At 39.9% G+C, this 19299-nt stretch overlaps 1 protein-coding gene across 1 annotated transcript in view; it reads left to right on the forward strand.

Moving 5' to 3' along the window:
• The window catches only part of LOC150088276 (uncharacterized), a 146688-nt gene extending 134498 nt beyond the window's left edge, over nucleotides 1-12190 (forward strand). The window contains exon 3 of the mRNA XM_090370096.1: nucleotides 11673-12190. Coding sequence (XP_090226222.1) covers nucleotides 11673-11726 — 54 coding nt within the window. The 3' untranslated portion in view covers nucleotides 11727-12190. The remainder of the gene's footprint in view (nucleotides 1-11672) is intronic.
• The last annotated feature ends 7109 nt before the right edge of the window (nucleotides 12191-19299 follow it).

Genomic DNA, 19299 nt, shown 5'->3' on the forward strand with positions numbered 1-19299 from the left:
AACATCGCTTCGTAATAAATGTGTGGGCAGGTATTGTCGGTGACTTAGTCGGCTCATACCTGTTACCATCCCGAATGAACTCCCCTAAATATCGGATCTTTCTTGAACAAGTTCTACCAGGGTTAGTTGACGATGTTCCAGCAAATATGAGATGCAACATTTAGTTCAACATGACGGGGCGCCTGCCCATTATGGAAGATGTGTTCGTGACCATTTCAACAGGCGTGTTGGACGTCGATGGATTGGCCGTGGTGGACCCGTTGCCTGACCCCCACGCTTGCCTGATTTATCGAGCCTTGATTTCTTTCTGTATGAATCGCCTGTGGAGACGGAAATGGATCTCGTGGCGAGACTCGTCTGAGCTGCTGCTACTGTCAAAGAAACTCCAGGTGCGTTCGACCGTGTCCGCCAATCCATGCTGTGTCGGTGTCACGCATGCATCGCGTCTCATGGTGGAACCTTCGAGCATCTGTTGTAACATCATGAAATGCATTCATCTCCTACTCCATTGTTATTATTATGTGAAATAAATGTTTTCCACTAATTACTGTCTTGTGTCATTTCTGCTTCTTGTGCCTCTGCTACTACTTTCCCGCGACGTTTCCGGTTATGGGTTCCTGTGCGGTTTACATTCTTTTAGATGTTACCTAACTCCCCTAAACGTTTGTACCAATATTTTTGAGACACCCTGTATACAAACCAACCAAAACATTATGGCCACCCTTATGTTTTAGTAGTCGGCCGTTTGTCCACATGTCCTGGTGAAAACTGGTAGATGTGGTATTGCAGGTTGTAGCATGCTGTCCTTTCAAAGTATTTGATCGACCTGGGCAAGGTACATAATCTGATGGACTTCGAAAAGGGGTGATTATCGGTTACCGGTTGAAGGATGGCAGTATTAAGGAAACTGCGAATCTTGTAAGCTGTTTGCAGAGTGCTGTAGTTAAGGTCTTCCTAAAGTGGATGGACAGCGGACAGAGCAGCAGTTGCCGAACCAAGCGGGCTCCCACGCATCGTCGATGGTTGTGTTCAACGTAGGATGACCCGTCTTGTGCGAGCCGATAAACGCAAAACGGTGTAACGGTAACAGTTTACTAGGGGATGACAATAACATACATGCATAGATACGTAGCAGTGTTTCGAAAGCCACGATCCCACGAACCCTCTTCCATATGTGGCCCGAAGTAGGCGCACAGTCAAGGTAACCGTGCTATGGCCACCCATTGCCAACTCCGCCTTATGTCGTTGCAGCCTGGCGCCCACACCGCATCGATGGTTGTGGTGAACGTAGGTTGCTTTCTAGTATCTCTCTATATACCTTCTTTCATTCATTTTGGTAGTTTCTGCTGTGCTGCGCTGTGCCGGACTGTCCCGCCTACCTATCTATCTCTATCTACTTTCAGTTTCGAACTTTCCTGTTAGATCTCCCTTCTCTCTCCTGCTGGACGATTCCCCTAAATAGAACATTGTTGTTCGCATTATGACTTTTCTTGATACTGAGGTGATCGCGAAATGACGAGGAGGGCAATGCTTCCAGGAGGCCCATCTGAGGAGCCAGTACTCTCCAGTGAAAACCTTCTATACTGGACATGATTAGTAGCCGCCAGTCACAAATATGCTTAGTGGCTACTAAACGTTAAACTGAAAGTTGAACTCCTAAATATTCAGCTCCGCCATAATTTTCTGTGAAGAGATACTCTAAATATTTTTCCAAAAATCTAAAAAACATTACTGGAGAATTAGTGATTTAGTTCCTGTAGTACTGTAGATGTGGAATTTTTAAAACGTGTAATTATTAAATAAATAAAATGAGTGCTTAATAATAAATAATATTTTAGGAGGAATAAAGTAAGATTGTACCGTTGCTATTGACGAAAAACCGACAATATTCTTAATGCTCAACAACTGTGTTGCCAAATTGTCTCAGCCAAAGACATACTTTTAACTTATATTTTGTTTATTTTGATTAAGATGTGACTTTTTTATTTGATTTATATTAACGGATAACTAATAAGAATAGCCTGCCGTAAAATTATTATGTTAACAGCTTCCAAGCATATGCGAGTTATGACTATAGTAGTATGTTTAAGAGCCATTTGTACGTTGTTCTGAAAATTGCAGGAATATCTCATGGAGAAAGCCCTACTTCCTCCGCCTATTTGTATGCTGTGCTCCAGTCCTCCACGGGAATCGAATTCTAACCTCTCCACATGACTGACAAATGGTAAAACCACTATACTGTCACGTGGGATACGAGAGGTGTAGTAGCAGGTTGTGTAAAAGCTGTTGTCATTTACATTTACTAGTTTGCTAAAAAAAAAACAAAAAAACGAAGCACACATCACTATTGGAGACATCATACGCTGACAGGAAGAAGATAACGCGGCTATTCACCCTAAGTGAGGTATATCCACAGAGTATGTCGACAAGAGCAAACGGATACCAAATTGACTCGAAAGACAGATGACATACTGGGATAAAGGTAGGATAGTCAGCCATTAGAAAAACGCTTGATAGATTGGATTACCATTTTTTTTTTTTTTTTTAATGTGAACCCCAAACACGAGAGGTATTAGAACCTATAGTACTTAGTACCGTGCTTGGGTTTGAGATTGAGAAGACGAAAGAAGATATTTGTTGACATTGGACTTGAATATCCTGAAAAAGGCCTCTGAGGTTGGGAAAATTCATATTTTAGTATTAAATCAGCTCACACCAACCATAAGAATAAGTATTTACTGTAACTAAATTATTTATTTACATATTAAAATAAAATAAATATTTACAAAAACTGCTATTATATTAAATATACATGTAAAAACATTAAAACTATGATAAAATCCTTGAGATAAAATACACTAAAATAAACCGGATTAAAAGCGATAAAAACGATAAAAATCTCTGGAGCTTTCGGAAGCTTGCGCTCCCTTCCTCAGCAGTAACAAAACTTCCTGCAGCACGTCCATATATATAACAGGCTCACGGTACCTATACACGTGGTGCAATCGGCGCATGGTCTGAACTGGAAGCGGAAATAGCTCGGGAACGTGTTAAGCAAAACCGTTCATCCGTACTTAGGATGATAGTTTCAAACAGAGGATGCATACGCATACCTCTGTCCCTATTCATAATATTGTGGTCGGATGAACAGATTCGTAGGCTCTCGAGCCATTTACGGTTCCAGAACCCATGCGCTCGATCCACGATAACCGCATCCTCTGGGGAAATTTGATGCTGCTTCTCCCAAAAATGTTCGGCCACAGCAGACTTATTGTAATCAGCGGTTTTTATAGTATTTGCATGCTCCCCCAGACGATCCTTGAGCCGTCGTTTTGTCTCGCCCACATAACACTCCCCACAATCCGGGCATTTTATCTTGTATACTACTCCACTACTCAGGTCCTTTGCTATTGGGTCTTTTACCTGAGACAACACTGTGTGCAACCTCCGCCCGGGAAGCTGCACACAGCGTGTTTTATAGTCCCGCAAAATTCTAGCGAGATGCTCAGTAACGCCCGGATAGTAAGGAATGTATGCGGTAGCGACAGGAACAAACGGTTCCTGACGGTTAGACTCTATTCCTCTACTAAATCTGTCTATGATCCTCTGGGGGTATCCGCATTTTCTAAGGTCTGCTGTGACCCGTCTAATTTCACATTCTTTGTCCTCAGAGGTGGTGCAGTGTGACCCTGCTCTATCTAGTAGAGCTTTCACTACACTGTTCTTATGCTGCCCAGCTTGTGCTGAACTTTAATGAGTGTACTGGCCTCTGCACATAGGTTTTTTAAACACAGAAGTTTTTAGCCTAGGGCCTACCCTAGAGACCAGTACATCCAAGAAAGGAAGGGTACCTCCTGTTTCCACCTCTGAGGTAAATTGTATAAATTGGGAGAAGCTATTAAGCCAATGGAGTGCATCATCCTCTCTTCCCTTCTGGACCACGATAAAGGTATCATCAACCTACCTTTTCCATTTCTTTATGGGAAACTGACATCCACTAAAAACCCTGTCCTCTAACTCCTCCATGGCCAGATTGGCCACGATGGCGCTAATAGGAGATCCCATGGCTGTACCGTGAACCTGTTTGTACATAACACCTTGGTACACCATAGTGATGCTGGCCAGACAAAGCTCCACACCCGAACAAATATCCTCTACGTTTAAAAGCGATCTACTACCCAAAGAGACATCATTACTCAAAGATCTTCTAACACAATATATTCCATGTTTAATTGGAATGCATGTGAATAGTGACACCACATCAAAAGAAATCATGCTGTCGTTTTCATTTACAGTCAAATCTTTCACAAAATTCACAAAGTCTTTACTGTCTTTTATGACATAGTTGGACTGGCCCACTATAGGCGAAATCAATTTAGCCAAATACCCTGACAAAGCATATGTGGGGGCTTCCTATAAATGATACAATAGGTCTGAGTGGGACTTCTGTCTTATGAGGTTTTGGAAGTCCATAAAACCTCGGGAGTTGACATCCAGTAGCATGTAAGAACCAAAAGGTCTCCCTGGAAATCTTCTCTGCCTTTAACCAATCCTGTACCAGTTTATTAACGCGCCGCTCTAGGCCGACCAACGGGTTTCTCTGAGTAACTTTATACGTATTATTGTTCTGTAAAAGGTCCATTGCTTTTTTGTGATTGTCTTCTTTGTTTAGGGCAACCGTCGATCTGCCCTTGTCCGCATGTAAAACCACAATTCCATCGTCTCTTCTCAGTTCATTCAAGGCTTTTCTTTGACTAAAGTTAAGATTCGGAGATACTTTCTTTACCTGGCTCAAAATAACGGCAGATTTAGACATTTTTAGACATTTGGCTCTCGTTAGAAGATTAGTTTTGGATAAAGTTATTAGGATAGCAGACACCTATAGACAGAGGCAGATTATGAAGTTTAATAGGTTGTTGGGAGAAGGTACAGTACAACGTAGCGATAGTAGTACTCATTTTGTTTACAACTTGAGTAATAGGCAACTTACGGAAGAGCAAGAGGGAGTTTTAAATTTAGGTCCTAAGTTTACGCTTGTACCTCCCAAACCTCCCATTGCGGAGATAGCAATGGGTATTGAACGGGCCATCAGCAAGCTACCGGAGGCCCTAGCTAATGAGATCCGGGTTAAATCTGCCGTTATTTTGAGCCAGGTAAAGAAAGTATCTCCGAATCTTAACTTTAGTCAAAGAAAAGCCTTGAATGAACTGAGAAGAGACGATGGAATTGTGGTTTTACATGCGGACAAGGGCAGATCGACGGTTGCCCTAAACAAAGAAGACTATCACAAAAAAGCAATGGACCTTTTACAGAACAATAATACGTATAAAGTTACTCAGAGAAACCCGTTGGTCGGCCTAGAGCGGCGCGTTAATAAACTGGTACAGGATTGGTTAAAGGCAGAGAAGATTTCCAGGGAGACATTTTGGTTCTTACATGCTACTGGATGTCAACTCCCGAGGTTTTATGGACTTCCAAAAACGCATAAGACAGAAGTCCCACTCAGACCTATTGTATCATTTATAGGAAGCCCCACATATGCTTTGTCAGGGTATTTGGCTAAATTGATTTCGCCTATAGTGGGCCAGTCCAACTATGTCATAAAAGACAGTAAAGACTTTGTGAATTTTGTGAAAGATTTGACTGTAAATGAAAACGACAGCATGATTTCTTTTGATGTGGTGTCACTATTCACATGCATTCCAATTAAACATGGAATATATTGTGTTAGAAGATCTTTGAGTAATGATGTCTCTTTGGGTAGTAGATCGCTTTTAAACGTAGAGGATATTTGTTCGGGTGTGGAGCTTTGTCTGGCCAGCACCACTATGGTGTACCAAGGTGTTATGTACAAACAGGTTCACGGTACAGCCATGGGATCTCCTATTAGCGCCATCGTGGCCAATCTGGCCATGGAGGAGTTAGAGGACAGGGTTTTTAGTGGATGTCAGTTTCCCATAAAGAAATGGAAAAGGTATGTTGATGATACCTTTACCGTGGTCCAGAAGGGGAGAGAGGATGATGCACTCCATTGGCTTAATAGCTTCTCCCAATTTATACAATTTACCTCAGAGGTGGAAACAGGAGGTACCCTTCCTTTCTTGGATGTACTGGTCTCTAGGGTAGGCCCTAGGCTAAAAACTTCTGTGTTTAAAAAACCTATGTGCAGAGGCCAGTACACTCATTAAAGTTCAGCACAAGCTGGGCAGCATAAGAACAGTGTAGTGAAAGCTCTACTAGATAGAGCAGGGTCACACTGCACCACCTCTGAGGACAAAGAATGTGAAATTAGACGGGTCACAGCAGACCTTAGAAAATGCGGATACCCCCAGAGGATCATAGACAGATTTAGTAGAGGAATAGAGTCTAACCGTCAGGAACCGTTTGTTCCTGTCGCTACCGCATACATTCCTTACTATCCGGGCGTTACTGAGCATCTCGCTAGAATTTTGCGGGGCTATAAAACACGCTGTGTGCAGCTTCCCGGGCGGAGGTTGCACACAGTGTTGTCTCAGGTAAAAGACCCAATAGCAAAGGACCTGAGTAGTGGAGTAGTATACAAGATAAAATGCCCGGATTGTGGGGAGTGTTATGTGGGCGAGACAAAACGACGGCTCAAGGATCGTCTGGGGGAGCATGCAAATACTATAAAAACCGCTGATTACAATACGTCTGCTGTGGCCGAACATTTTTGGGAGAAGCAGCATCAAATTTCCCCAGAGGATGCGGTTATCGTGGATCGAGCGCATGGGTTCTGGAACCGTAAATGGCTCGAGAGCCTACGAATCTGTTCATCCGACCACAATATTATGAATAGGGACAGAGGTATGCGTATGCATCCTCTGTTTGAAACTATTATCCTAAGTACGGATGAACGGTTTTGCTTAACACGTTCCCGAGCTGTTTCCGCTTCCAGTTCAGACCATGCGCCGATTGCACCACGTGTATAGGTACCGTGAGCCTGTTATATATATGGACGTGCTGCAGGAAGTTTTGTTACTGCTGAGGAAGGGAGCGCAAGCTTCCGAAAGCTCCAGAGATTTTTATCGTTTTTATCGCTTTTAATCCGGTTTATTTTAGTGTATTTTATCTCAAGGATTTTATCATAGTTTTAATGTTTTTACATGTATATTTAATATAATAGCAGTTTTTGTAAATATTTATTTTATTTTAATATGTAAATAAATAATTTAGTTACAGTAAATACTTATTCTTATGGTTGGTGTGAGCTGATTTAATACTAAAATTGGACTTGAACTTCTGTAGATTGTAATTTTCAGGAAATACGTATGAAGGAAGGTTGTTCCAGAAAACGGCAGTTGAATGAATAAATGAGGAAGATGAAAAGTTGGTTCTGTGGGTTTGAAGTTGGACAGTAAATGGATGTTGGTTGGTGGCGGCACGTGTTCGGACTGTTTTGAAAGAGAGAGCGGGAATTATAGAAGCCAATTCAGAAGAACAGTGCCCATGGAAGTATCTGTAGAAGAGGCATGCAGCAGAAACAGTGCGTCTATGAGACAGCGAGTGGAGAGACTCTGTTAGAGATGAATCATTAATTAACCTAACTGCCCTCTTCTGAATGGAATCAAGAAGCCTGAGAGAGGTTTTGGGGGCACCACCCCAGATGTGAGAACAATATTCCATGGCAGGGCGGATTTGCGATTTATACAGAGTGAGCAGCTGTTTGGAAGAAAAGTAACGCCGAGAGAGAAAGAGAAAACCAAGTTTTTTAGATGCAGAGGAAGCAATATTTGTAATGTGCTTGTGCCAAGAGAGATTAGAAGTCAGGGTAATCCCCAAAAGAGATGTATCCTTTTGCCTAGAAATTAGAGTGTCACTAAAGATAAGCATAGGAGCAGAAAAATCCTTTTTGCGAGATATAAGACAAGACTGAGTTTTAGAAGGGTTGAAATCAACTAAGTTGTCTTTGCCCCACTGGAGAATTACCTGACGATCGGCATTTAAGGAATTGGTAGCAAATTTTCGAGAAGTTGAAGCTGATTGAGCAGGACAAGGTTTCTCAAAATGGAAAGTTGAATGCAATGTGCTATCATCGGCAAAACTATGGATAGGATTTCCAGTCAATGGAAGAAGGTCATTGATATACAAGAGGAAAAGAGTGAGGGAAACAACTGAACCCTGGGGGACACCGCCATTAGTGGAGAAGTTAGAAGACAGAGAGCCATCAACCATCACCCTCAGTGAGCGATCAGAGAGAAATCTCGATAACCAATTACTAAAAACAGTTTGCAAACCATAAGATGGAAGCTTGTTTAGAAGCCCTTTATGCCAAACACGATCAAAAGCCTTTGAGATGTCAAGAGCAACTACCTGTGTTTCACCGAACGTTTCCATTGAATTAGTCCATAAATGGGTAACATAAGCCAGAATATCACCAGTGGATTGACACTGACGGAATCCATACTGGCGATCATTGATCAGACGGAAGGTTTCTAGGCAGTTTAAGAGTTGGCCGTTAATTGATTTCTCCATTACTTTAGAAAGAGTAGAAGTAATTGCAATGGGACGATAATTGGATGGGAGGGATTTGTCACCCTTTTTAGGAACTGGCTGGATATGAGCAAATTTCCAAGCAGAAGGAAAAACACCTTTAGAACAAGAAAGTGAAAAAAGGCGGCAAACAATAGGAGTAAGTTCAGGAGCACAGGTTTTGAGAACAAGTGGAGAAATACCATCAGGACCTGGAGCTTTCTTAGCATCGAGATTCATCAAAATCCTTCTGATATCCTTTTGACGGGAGACTACAGGAGGCATTGAATGGAGTGTGTTGGGAATAGTGGGAGGTGTTTTATCAAGATCATTAATACATGAGCTGGAAGAAAAATGGGATGCTAGCAGGTCAGCTTTATCCTTGGCTGAAGTGACAACAGAACCATCTGGTCTGGACAGAGGTGGGAGCAGAGATGGGCAAAAGTTGCGGTAAGAGACCAGAATGCTCGGCTACCATTAGGGCAAGAAGCAAGTTTTCTACTCTTAGCCTGTTCAAACTCTAGTTTGGACTGATTAATAACTGCTTTACAATTGTTGCGAGCTTTGGTGTAGGCAGAAAATGAAACTGAAGAATTAGAAACAAGCCAATTACGATATGCAACATTCTTCTCTTGGACAGCCTTAGCACATTTATTGGAAAACCAAGGTTTAGATAAAGGACGAGATTTTAAAGTGGAGTGTGGAATAAAGGATTCCATGCCTGCAAGAATAATTTCACTGACACGATCTGAGCAAACGTTGATATCAGAAATTTTGAAACAGTAATCTGACCAAGGAAAAGAAGAAAAGAAGTCTCGCAGGTCATCCCATTTTGCATTCTTGTAATGCCAAACAACACGAGGTTGGGAATAGCCATGAGATAAAGGTTCCATTGGAGAAGAGACAATCACCAAGTTGTGATCTCAAGTGCCTAAAGGAGCTCTCACTTCGACCGTGTACTTAGAAGGGTTGTTTGTGAGAAAAAGATCAAGCGTATTGGCTGTATGATTAGGATTGTTCGGTATTCTTGTAGGTAAATGAACAATCTGTGCTAGGTCATTAGTAATTGCAAAAGCCTCAGCATCTCGACCTGCTGGGTCGGTGTGACTAGAAAACGGAAGCCAGCTGGGGTTGTGAACATTAAAATCACCAAGGAAAATTACCTCACTGTTAGGAGAATTGGACTGGAGAAAGTCAAGTTGAAACGAGAGGAAGTCAAAGAGCTCCAAGTGATTAGTCGAGTTGGGAGAACGGTAGAGACAACAGATGAATTTTACACAATGAGGTAGAGAAATTTTAAGCCAGAGAAGATCAAAGAGAGGAGATTCCAAATTGCCAAGTCTCTTACAGGGAATATCAGAACGGACATATGCACAAGTACCACCTTTGAGGCGAAAGGAATCATACAGCGAATAATTTGGGCATCTGAGATGAGCAGTAGTGGAATCAATCGATAACTGAGATTCTGTCAGAAAAGGTATATGAGGTTTGGCAGACTGTAAGTGGAAATGGACATCGTTGAGATTAGAATTGAGACCACGTATATTTGTGAAATGAATTAGGAAGTCCTTGGGAGGTTTAGATCTTTTTGCAGATAAGCTTGCTCTATTAGTTTGACAATTCATGGTGTATTCAATAGTAAGAAAAAGTGGGTGGGACATGCTGTATGAAGTAATGAAATTTTTGGATATGGCCTACATGTGGTAAGAATATACCCAGATCCTTGACATAACGTGGCCTCGACAATGCTCCCCGCATACACACTACTCGGACTCCCTCCAGTAACTATCTGGCAGAGTAGATGTACAAGATTATACACTAGCTGATCCGGAAGCCTCCTAGAGACCGGCCTGTGAAAACCGTTTTAGAGCTGAACCCTCGAAATGTAAGGAATATTGGATCTCGCCACGACGGTCATCATAACCTCAAAAGTCATCAATCATACTGCATGATGGAAGAGATAGGGAAGGGTTGACCGGAACTTAGCTCTAGAGACTAAACATGGGTTCCACCACTTCAAGCCTCCAATAAGCAAAGTGGTGGTATTTCACCGGTTAATGAGAGTCATCTTCCACCTAGTACAGCCTGGTAACATAGAGGGGCGGCGTTCCTCCATGTGGTGTGGGCGCCACACCTCGACCCCTGCTTACGTTGGTTCACACGTGGGTGGTCACCCACCATGTACTTGTGCATGGGGGTTATACCCAGGATAACTAACAGTCCCACCATCGTGAAGGTGCAAGCAGAGGATTTGGCTGTCACATACCGTCCGGACCTCGCCGAAATTGGGTCCACTTGACTTGAGTGTCACCCGAATATCAGTTCCATCAGCGTTTTAGACTCCCAGGTAGCAAGTACAGCTTGTCTGGCATATCTGAGAGAATATCTGTGACAACCTCAAGGACAATGGTACATTGCCGGGCTTTTATCTCCCACAAATAGGCAAATCCATTGAAAACACTCGTAACTACAAAAGCGGAAAAGATATTAGGAAACACTGCAAATAGCCTGTATCAGGGGTATGGAACTGCCTTCGGGAAGAATATTTATCATTCTTATCAATAGACAATGGCACCTTTTTTCATTTATAATATTGGCATTAATTAATATCCCAAATTTTAGAAGCAAATTGATTGAATAAAGTGATAATTACGAATCATAATGTTTCATTTGAAAGAATCATCCACCAATCAATAACGGCGCCTTCTTATGGAAGCCAATAATTCGAAATTTTAATACCTAAAAGAATTAATGGCTTTAAATAAATAAAAAACACTATCTGCACAAACCTATAGGTTTTCTTTAGTACGCATGCAAAGTTAAGACCTCTAGGCGGAATTACTTTTAAATACAATCATGCTTTGATATGTATTCACAAGAATAAATACATGTATTTACAAATAAATCTGGTGTCAGGACAATGTATTTTTAGTACTGCTTTGAGAGAGATTGGTTACTGTTCTTAGAATGCGAGCCTTTTTCTGTGCAAAAGTATGCTGTGCAGTTTTTGAACTGTTAGAATAAATTTGTTATGGTAATGCAAAGTGTGATTTTTGTCTTCAGATATTTCCTGTCCTAAAGTATTGAATTTTATAATAAAATTTATGCTGATGTTTGATTTTCTCTTGTGCAATATGTGCAATTTGTATTTATAGTTGACCGACTGTTTTGTTATCTTTCAGAACGCCCTGCTTAGTGACTTAGCTTCTACGGATCATCTAACCAATCATATATGAAGATAATTCAATGCTGAAGTGCAAAAAGGATGGATATTTCATCAATGACTCCTGGCATGTTTTATCCATTAAACGAGATTATCTTCACCCCAAAATGAAATCAATTCTCTATTGCTATTTTTAGGAGTTTGATTACTCCTTCCTATTCCCACGAAGTAAAATTGGGGTTAACATCTCACGATTTTCCAAAGCTGAAAACTGTGTGCTTCTGTTTTTCAGCACATCAGGGACAAACCATTCAGGCACATCTTGTGTCAGACGATGCTATAAGTGCTGATCACTGGTGCTACACTTTCGAATGGGGATGCAGTTTATCGATTGACTGAAATATGTTGGTCACATGTTGTAGGGGGGGGGAGGATATTTGTGATATGGGTGCACGTGACCTCATTTCGTTTCGGTACACCACCACACTTGTATATACTGCAGGTATGTTTAGAACAGACCTGTTGGGGGACTTCGACTTGTCAACTGCAAGTAGCTATATGTCTTTATTTTACTGACGCATTTTCGTTTAATCAACTAAAATAGTTCTGATATCTTGCTAATAACAAGCAGATGATGGAACATTTGAACAATTGGTTACTCGTGCTCCAATTATTATTGAAGCACGACTATTCTGTGGATTCTGATTTGAAAAATAAGCTAATGACATAAAAATAAGTACTGTATTTTAATGATGTATTTTAGCATTTCAGACATCTTTTTTTTACCTACGACGATATCTAGCCGAAAGGGTTGTTTCAAACTTATATCATTTAAATATATTCATAACAGAATAAGTTTTCTAATAATTCTGTTTTTTTTTTTAAAATAGAAGAAATCTAACTTATCCTAAAAACAGGTTTTAAAAAAAGAAGGAGAAAGTTTATTGCCAATTTTCGGTGTACCAAAAATTGGTGATGATTTCAACCGAAAATTTTCGCCGATCGCATAGCCAAACACACTTAATTTAATTACAGAAAATAAGCGTTTCCAGGGCTTCTCCTGAACGATAGGTGATTCCTCTGAATATCATCACTTGGTTGGCCTTTATATCTGAAGTTCTTCTAATATTAAAGTTCAAGAATTATGAACATGTTCGTGCCAAGATAACTGAATAAATATTGTTTATTTTCTTACTCCGCAATAATGGTTACTATTTCTTCCCTTTGCTACAAGAAAGTTATATTTCTAGTTTTTGAATACTTTCATATGATCTGCTTTCCACAACAGTAATCTTTCTCACAGCGAAAATTCAGCTTCATTTCAAATTCCCTGCAATTTCTTCCAGTCGAAATTCAGTCCAATTTTCTAGTGCAAATTCAAGTTAAATTAATTAAATTTTTAGGCTTTCGAAATCTTTCTCTCATCGACGAAACTTTGCCATCTTTCAGAATCGTTCCTGTCTATTCTAGAAGCTGCATAGGTCTATTTTCCTTTATAATATCATAAACTTTATTAATGATTCCCATCTCTTCTCGAGAAACCTCTCTTGAATTCTCTTCATTAAATTTATTTTCCCGCAACTTGTCCTATGTACATACTTTTCAGCCGCTAGCCCTCTATTCCATTTTCTTCAAATAATAAACTCCATAGTGATTAATCCACATATTAACTCTGAATGTATGTTTAAGAAATTATCCTTCAATCTTTTTAATTAAGCCTATTAATTTATGTAAATTATATGTATTTTCTTAACTTATCATCCGTACTTTAGTGTCTGTCCCTTTATGGGTGTAAAATATGTAAATAAATAAATAAATTTCAGCTTTTTTAGACTCTACTGCTGACTGCTAGCAAGTAACTGGCATATTCTGAGACTAAAAGGCATGTTACATTAAAAAGCCAATATCCATTCTATTGCAACGGTTTTGTTACCTAATAAGGCAAATGGGTGGGGAGGTTTTAAAGTGTCCTGAAAAAAATGTAAAAAAAAAAAAAAAAAAAAAAAAAAAAATAGAAACAGCTATTGTATCGAGTGGCAAAGCTATATTAAATTTACCATAACCACGCAAGGAACTGATAAGGTACATTATGAGATGAGGAGGCTTAGGATCCCTTCCTAATTTTGTTCAAGATCGTATTATGAATTGATCGAGGGTGACTGCAATATAGTGCAGAAAGGCAAAGTTCTCTCCGGCCAATGTGATCTAAGAATTTCATGTGGACGTAGTTCTTAGGAATGAACGGAAGAAAGAATCTTCATTGTAACATGGATCCATAGCATACAACAAGCTGCTGTTTTACTGCTGCAGCCCGTAACGGCCCATTGGCCAGGAGTTCTTCAGTAATGAGCATTACTGAAAGAGCTAGAAATCCTCTGTCCAGAGCAAAAGGCGGAGCTTAAAAGTTAGTAGCTGCAATCCAAATAATCAACAGAAATGCTGAATAAATGGCAGAAGCAATATCGGGATTGAATTTTCTAGTTTTCATTTCAGTCTGCGCCGTAGCACAGTGGTATTGTCACCGTCCTCCCCACACCAGCTGGAAAAGGCCTGCGTTCGAATCCCGTCGATGACGCGAGGAACTTTAGTGGGCTTTTTTCACTCCGTGGCTGAGTTAGTCGGTTTCATGCGTAGATAGCTAGGTTTTTCGTCCAGCGAACCAGAAACATAGAACACACGTAATTAACAGACATAAGACACACAGCACGGCAGATGAATTTAATTATTCGGTTGGCCTAAAATAATAATGGTTTTTAGTTCTCATTTTAATCGAGGATAAAAAAATAACAGTAAATATCTGCGGAAAGGCAAATTCGGACATTTCTTTATGAACTGTCTTTAAAATAACGAACAAAATTAAACTATTTGAAACTATTACTATTTGAATTTATTGTGAGTTTCAAAATCAATTAATATTTGAGACGTATCTAGGGAATTTTATCACAAATGAAAGGACTAAAAATTAAGAAAACTGAATAAGACAAAGGATTTCAAATAATACATCTTAAAGGTGGTATTTGGAATCCTTTACTAAATTAATAATGTAATCAGTAATGAGGTCATGTATCGTATAGCATTCGGTTTTCATTAGAATTCTCCATTCCTTCATTCGACCGATATTCAGCTGAATTTTATGCCTCCAATTTGTTAAAGACTCCAGTTAAAGACACATATAAATGGGACAACGCTATACAAAAATAAGAAATAACTGAAATTTACCATTCAGAATTTCCGCATTCAAAGCTCATTAATGATTGTAAAATGGAGAAAAAATGACGTCGTAAATTATGCAGCAGGCTTACCTTGGGTTAGGTCGAGAGTAAGTTTATTAAATAAGGAACTGAAATATTAATTAATAATAAATATGCATTTCGCTCATTAAAAAAGCGGATAAAGTTTTAAATATTTTTATCGCACTACGGAATAACTAGGTTTAGAAAATAACATTTAAACAAATGCAGTAAACATATAAAACAGTGAATTAGTGTTGTTGTTATGGGAGTTTAATGGCGCATAAGCTACTATGGCTATAATGTGCCTTGAATTACTGTATAAAAATGTTTATTATAGTCATTTAAACGTTTTTATTTTGAATAATATTTTTTCAATAATGGTTAAAAGTATACAGCACATCGATTAAGCATACAGGTCGAGGGTTTGAAATAATAAACAGTAGGATATAGATTGATATTACCATTTTGGAGAAATTGGGAAATTTCCCTATTTGGGAAATCTCTATTGGGAAAATTAAACGGAAAGTTGCATGTTTCAAAGAACTTTTCATTAATACAAAATTTAATAATTAGACTGAACCAGTTTTAATAACAACAGGTAATTTCGTCCATTGCTCCAACAATTCAGCTGCTCATTTTCAGGCAGAAATTCAGTCGTCGTTCCCATTCATAGGAAAGGTGTTCAATTAGGTTAATGTCGGCGATATGGCAGGACAATGAAGCTTTTGCATGCCCATTTCTTCAAAATAAATCAGTACAGGCTATCTGGTTTGAAGGCATCTTCTTCTTAAAGTCACGTAGCTTCCTGAGGAGCTGTTATGGCCACCAACAAATTTCTCCAACTGCGTCGATTGTATGCTCTACGAGCGGTTGTTGTTGTTGTTGTTTTATTTTAGGAGCATTGGAAACTAAGGCCATGTTGCTCTGTAAATATTGCCTATATATTGTACATTGTCTATTGTCTGTAATTTGCATGTTCGTAGGTCGATTTTCTATTGACTGGACGAAAACCCCAAGTTTCCAGGAGAACATGCTACCCTCGCCTGAGACCGACTAACCCAGCCACGTTATGAAAAAGACCCATAAAAATTGCACCCACAATTGATGGGATTCGTACTGAGGTCTTTTCCACCCAGTGTGGGGAGGACGGCGATCCTACCGACAGTGCTACCCACAAGGGTTGTACGAGCGGCTACGCAAACTGTCATGCCCAGAAGTTCTTTGATCCGATCCTTCCGCCTAGTTGCAGGTTTTCCTCTGCTTCTCTTTCCCTCGATTTTCCCTTCCATTATATTCTTCAACAGAAAGTTTTCCCTCCTTGCTATGTGTCCAAAAAAATGGAGTTTCCTACTGTTGATGCTATGAAGAAGAATTTTACGCTTGCCAATTTTATTCAGTACCCACTATTGTTCTTCGATCAAGGTAAGCAATACACAGTATTCTCCTGTAATACCATATTTCAAACGCCTCAATTTTCTTCTTGTCAACAATTTTCAGTTTCCATCCTTCACATTCATAAGTGGCAACAGGAAAAATTAACTAATCAATGATTCTCAGTTTCATCTTTAGGGACAGATCTTGACCTCTCCATAATTTCGTCAGATCAATGACCAACGTTTTAGCAATTGCGTGTCGTCACTTTACATCATTTGAGCAGTCACCGTTTTTATTTATTCTTCACCCTAAATAATCAAATTCATCAACTTCTTCGATGTCCTGCCCATCGTTTGTTTGTTATTTGGTTTTTAGGAACATTAGCAACTAAGGCCATATTGCTCCATGATATGCGGTGGTCATTCCCTGACCTTTCCGCATCCTCCGTATTTGGTGGTGACGGGCTCGAACCCCGGTCTAATCAAGAAGCGTGTGCTACGCACTGCTGCTCCTTCCCACCTGGCTACGGAGGCGCCTCCTGCCCATTAATATTCACTTTACTGTAGCCGATATTATCACCAATCACCATAATTTTAGTTTTACTTGCTTCACATATTCTCCTCAGAATTTCTTTAAGGTGATCCTTGGAATTGCAAATTAGCGTCGTATAATGTGCATAAGAAGGTCGTTTATCTTCAACCCTCCAATTTTGATACCTTTGCCCAAATCTTCCAAAGCTTCACGCATGATATCATCGGCATAAAGATTAAAAAAGTGAGAGAATGCAGCCCTTTACAGAATGACACCTTTGCCGATTTTAAAAAAGTCGGTGTTTTCCATGTTGGTTCTTACAGTTCCTTCCTGTTCCAGGTATAGTAGCTTAATCAGCTGAATTAAATGGATCGGGAATCTCATATTAGTCATCGTTTCCCATAATTTCTCATTTTGAACACAACCAAATGCTTTTGAATAATCTATAAAAAAAAAAAACACTGGAATATTGAATTCTTTGCATTTTTCAATAATCAGTCGTAGACTTGAGATATGATCTCTGGTTCCTCTACCCCTTCTGAAACCTGTTTGATCTTCTGGTATTTCCTCTTCAAGTTTCCTTGAAATTCTGTTAAGAAGAATTTTGCTAGCAAGAGAAATTAGGCTGATAGTGCTGTAATTTGAGCAAATTTTTAGATCACTTTTTTTTCCTCGTGCAGCATTTCTTAATCTGGTTCTAAAACAGTTTGAAAGCGATTACTTGTTTCAATTATATAATCGGTTGAAATATTTTCTATGTCGAGTCGTCTAGGGAAGCCGTATTCATGATGTCTTTCAGCTTCAGCTTGAGAAGTAGCTGATGATCACTGCCACAATCTGCACCAGGAAGAAGTGTCTCTGTTGTGCTAACAGTGGAACGCCATCTTTTCTGAATAAGTATGTAATCAATTTGATTCCTAGTTTGATTATTAGAAGATTTCCATGTGTAGAGTCTTCTGGTGTAGCTGAAAGCAGATGTTACATATGACAAGACTGTTCAGATTATAAAATTCAATTAATCTTTTTCCCCTTTCATTTCTAGTGACATGACCAAACCTTCCACATTCCGGACTAGAAGAAATAGTCTTGCCTACTTTTGCATTGAAATCACCCATGATTAATAAAACTTCCTTTTTTGGGACCAGATCAAGGGTTGCTTGGAGATTTTCATAATAAACATCCATATCTTCATCTGTGGCGGTTGATGTTGTTGCACATGCAACTAAAATTGTGAGATTTACTGGTAGGCTCTGTCATCATTCTACTATTAATAGGTCAAGGTCCAAGAAGAGACCTTGGACATGACTTATTAAAAATGACAGCGACACCATGTTCTTTTACTTGGTCATTTCCAGAAAAAAACAACCAAAGACCCAAGCATACTGCCCACTAAATTATTACAAGTGCAGTATAGCAGTATAGCTCCTCATACTTCTGACCCGTAAGGGGGAGAGAGTATAATTGTCCAGAATGTCAATGTACTGAATGGTTTGGCTATTTTTATCACTGTTCCAGGAACGACGAACAAGCATTGTCCTAACCACGTGAAACAAACCAAGACGTGGCAACACCTTGGCCAAACTTCGCAGTTGTGACGATACACTCTGATAAATCCCTAGCTTGTAGCCATGAAGGATGTTGTGTGCTGCGTGTGCCTTGTGCATACAATAAAACGTTCTAAATAACGTTCTCTGAATCTACCAGACTCGGAACAGAGCGCTCAGTTCAGGAAACCAGGTACTGCGGTCCTCACTCCATAACACAGCTTTCCGGTGTAAAGAGTATCCTGATACAGGAAACAATTACGATTGATTGTGAGCAGAAGCGAAGTTGACATACATTTTGTATCGTGATATTTGTTTTGTGTGCCTCAACTCTTCCATAAAATCCAAACTATGCAGTTCCCTACGTATTGCCCTGTATTAATATAAATTCTAGCGACTTTCTTAAACTGTATTAGTCCTCGTAGATTCTACGTACCACTCTTCTGATCACCATACGCTGCCTATCCGTCAATTTTTGCTGAGTACTCGATCGGTCTGCACTGGTAGCACAGTGGTATCGTCACCGTCCTCCCTACACCGGGTGCAAAAGGCTCAGGTTGGAACCCCGTCGACGACGCGAGGAACTTTTTTAGGCTTTTTTCACTCCGTGGCTGAGTTAGTCGGTCTTAGTCGTAGAGAGCAAGGTTCCCCCCCCCCCCAGAAACTGGGGCTGTTCGTCCGGCAAAACAGGCAATTCGACCAGAGAACACATGCAATTTACAGACACAATAAACATGAGTATATGTAATAACTTACCGGGTGACCTTAATGTTCGATTTTTTGACTACTCGATCTCGATTACTAATCGGCTGTCGAAACATCGTGACCTTTCCATTTGGTGATTACGTCAGCCACTGAGTGTGATTGAGTAAGATTCGTTGAAGACGCCAGTGATTCAGCTTTTTTGCAATTTACGAAGATATTGATTGCTGATATCGCATCTAATGATGACTCCATGTTCGAA

This window comes from Mastigoproctus giganteus, chromosome 3, assembly GCF_048544385.1.
Source record: "Mastigoproctus giganteus isolate SK-2022 chromosome 3, ASM4854438v1, whole genome shotgun sequence".
NCBI classification, from domain to species: domain Eukaryota; kingdom Metazoa; phylum Arthropoda; class Arachnida; order Uropygi; family Thelyphonidae; genus Mastigoproctus; species Mastigoproctus giganteus.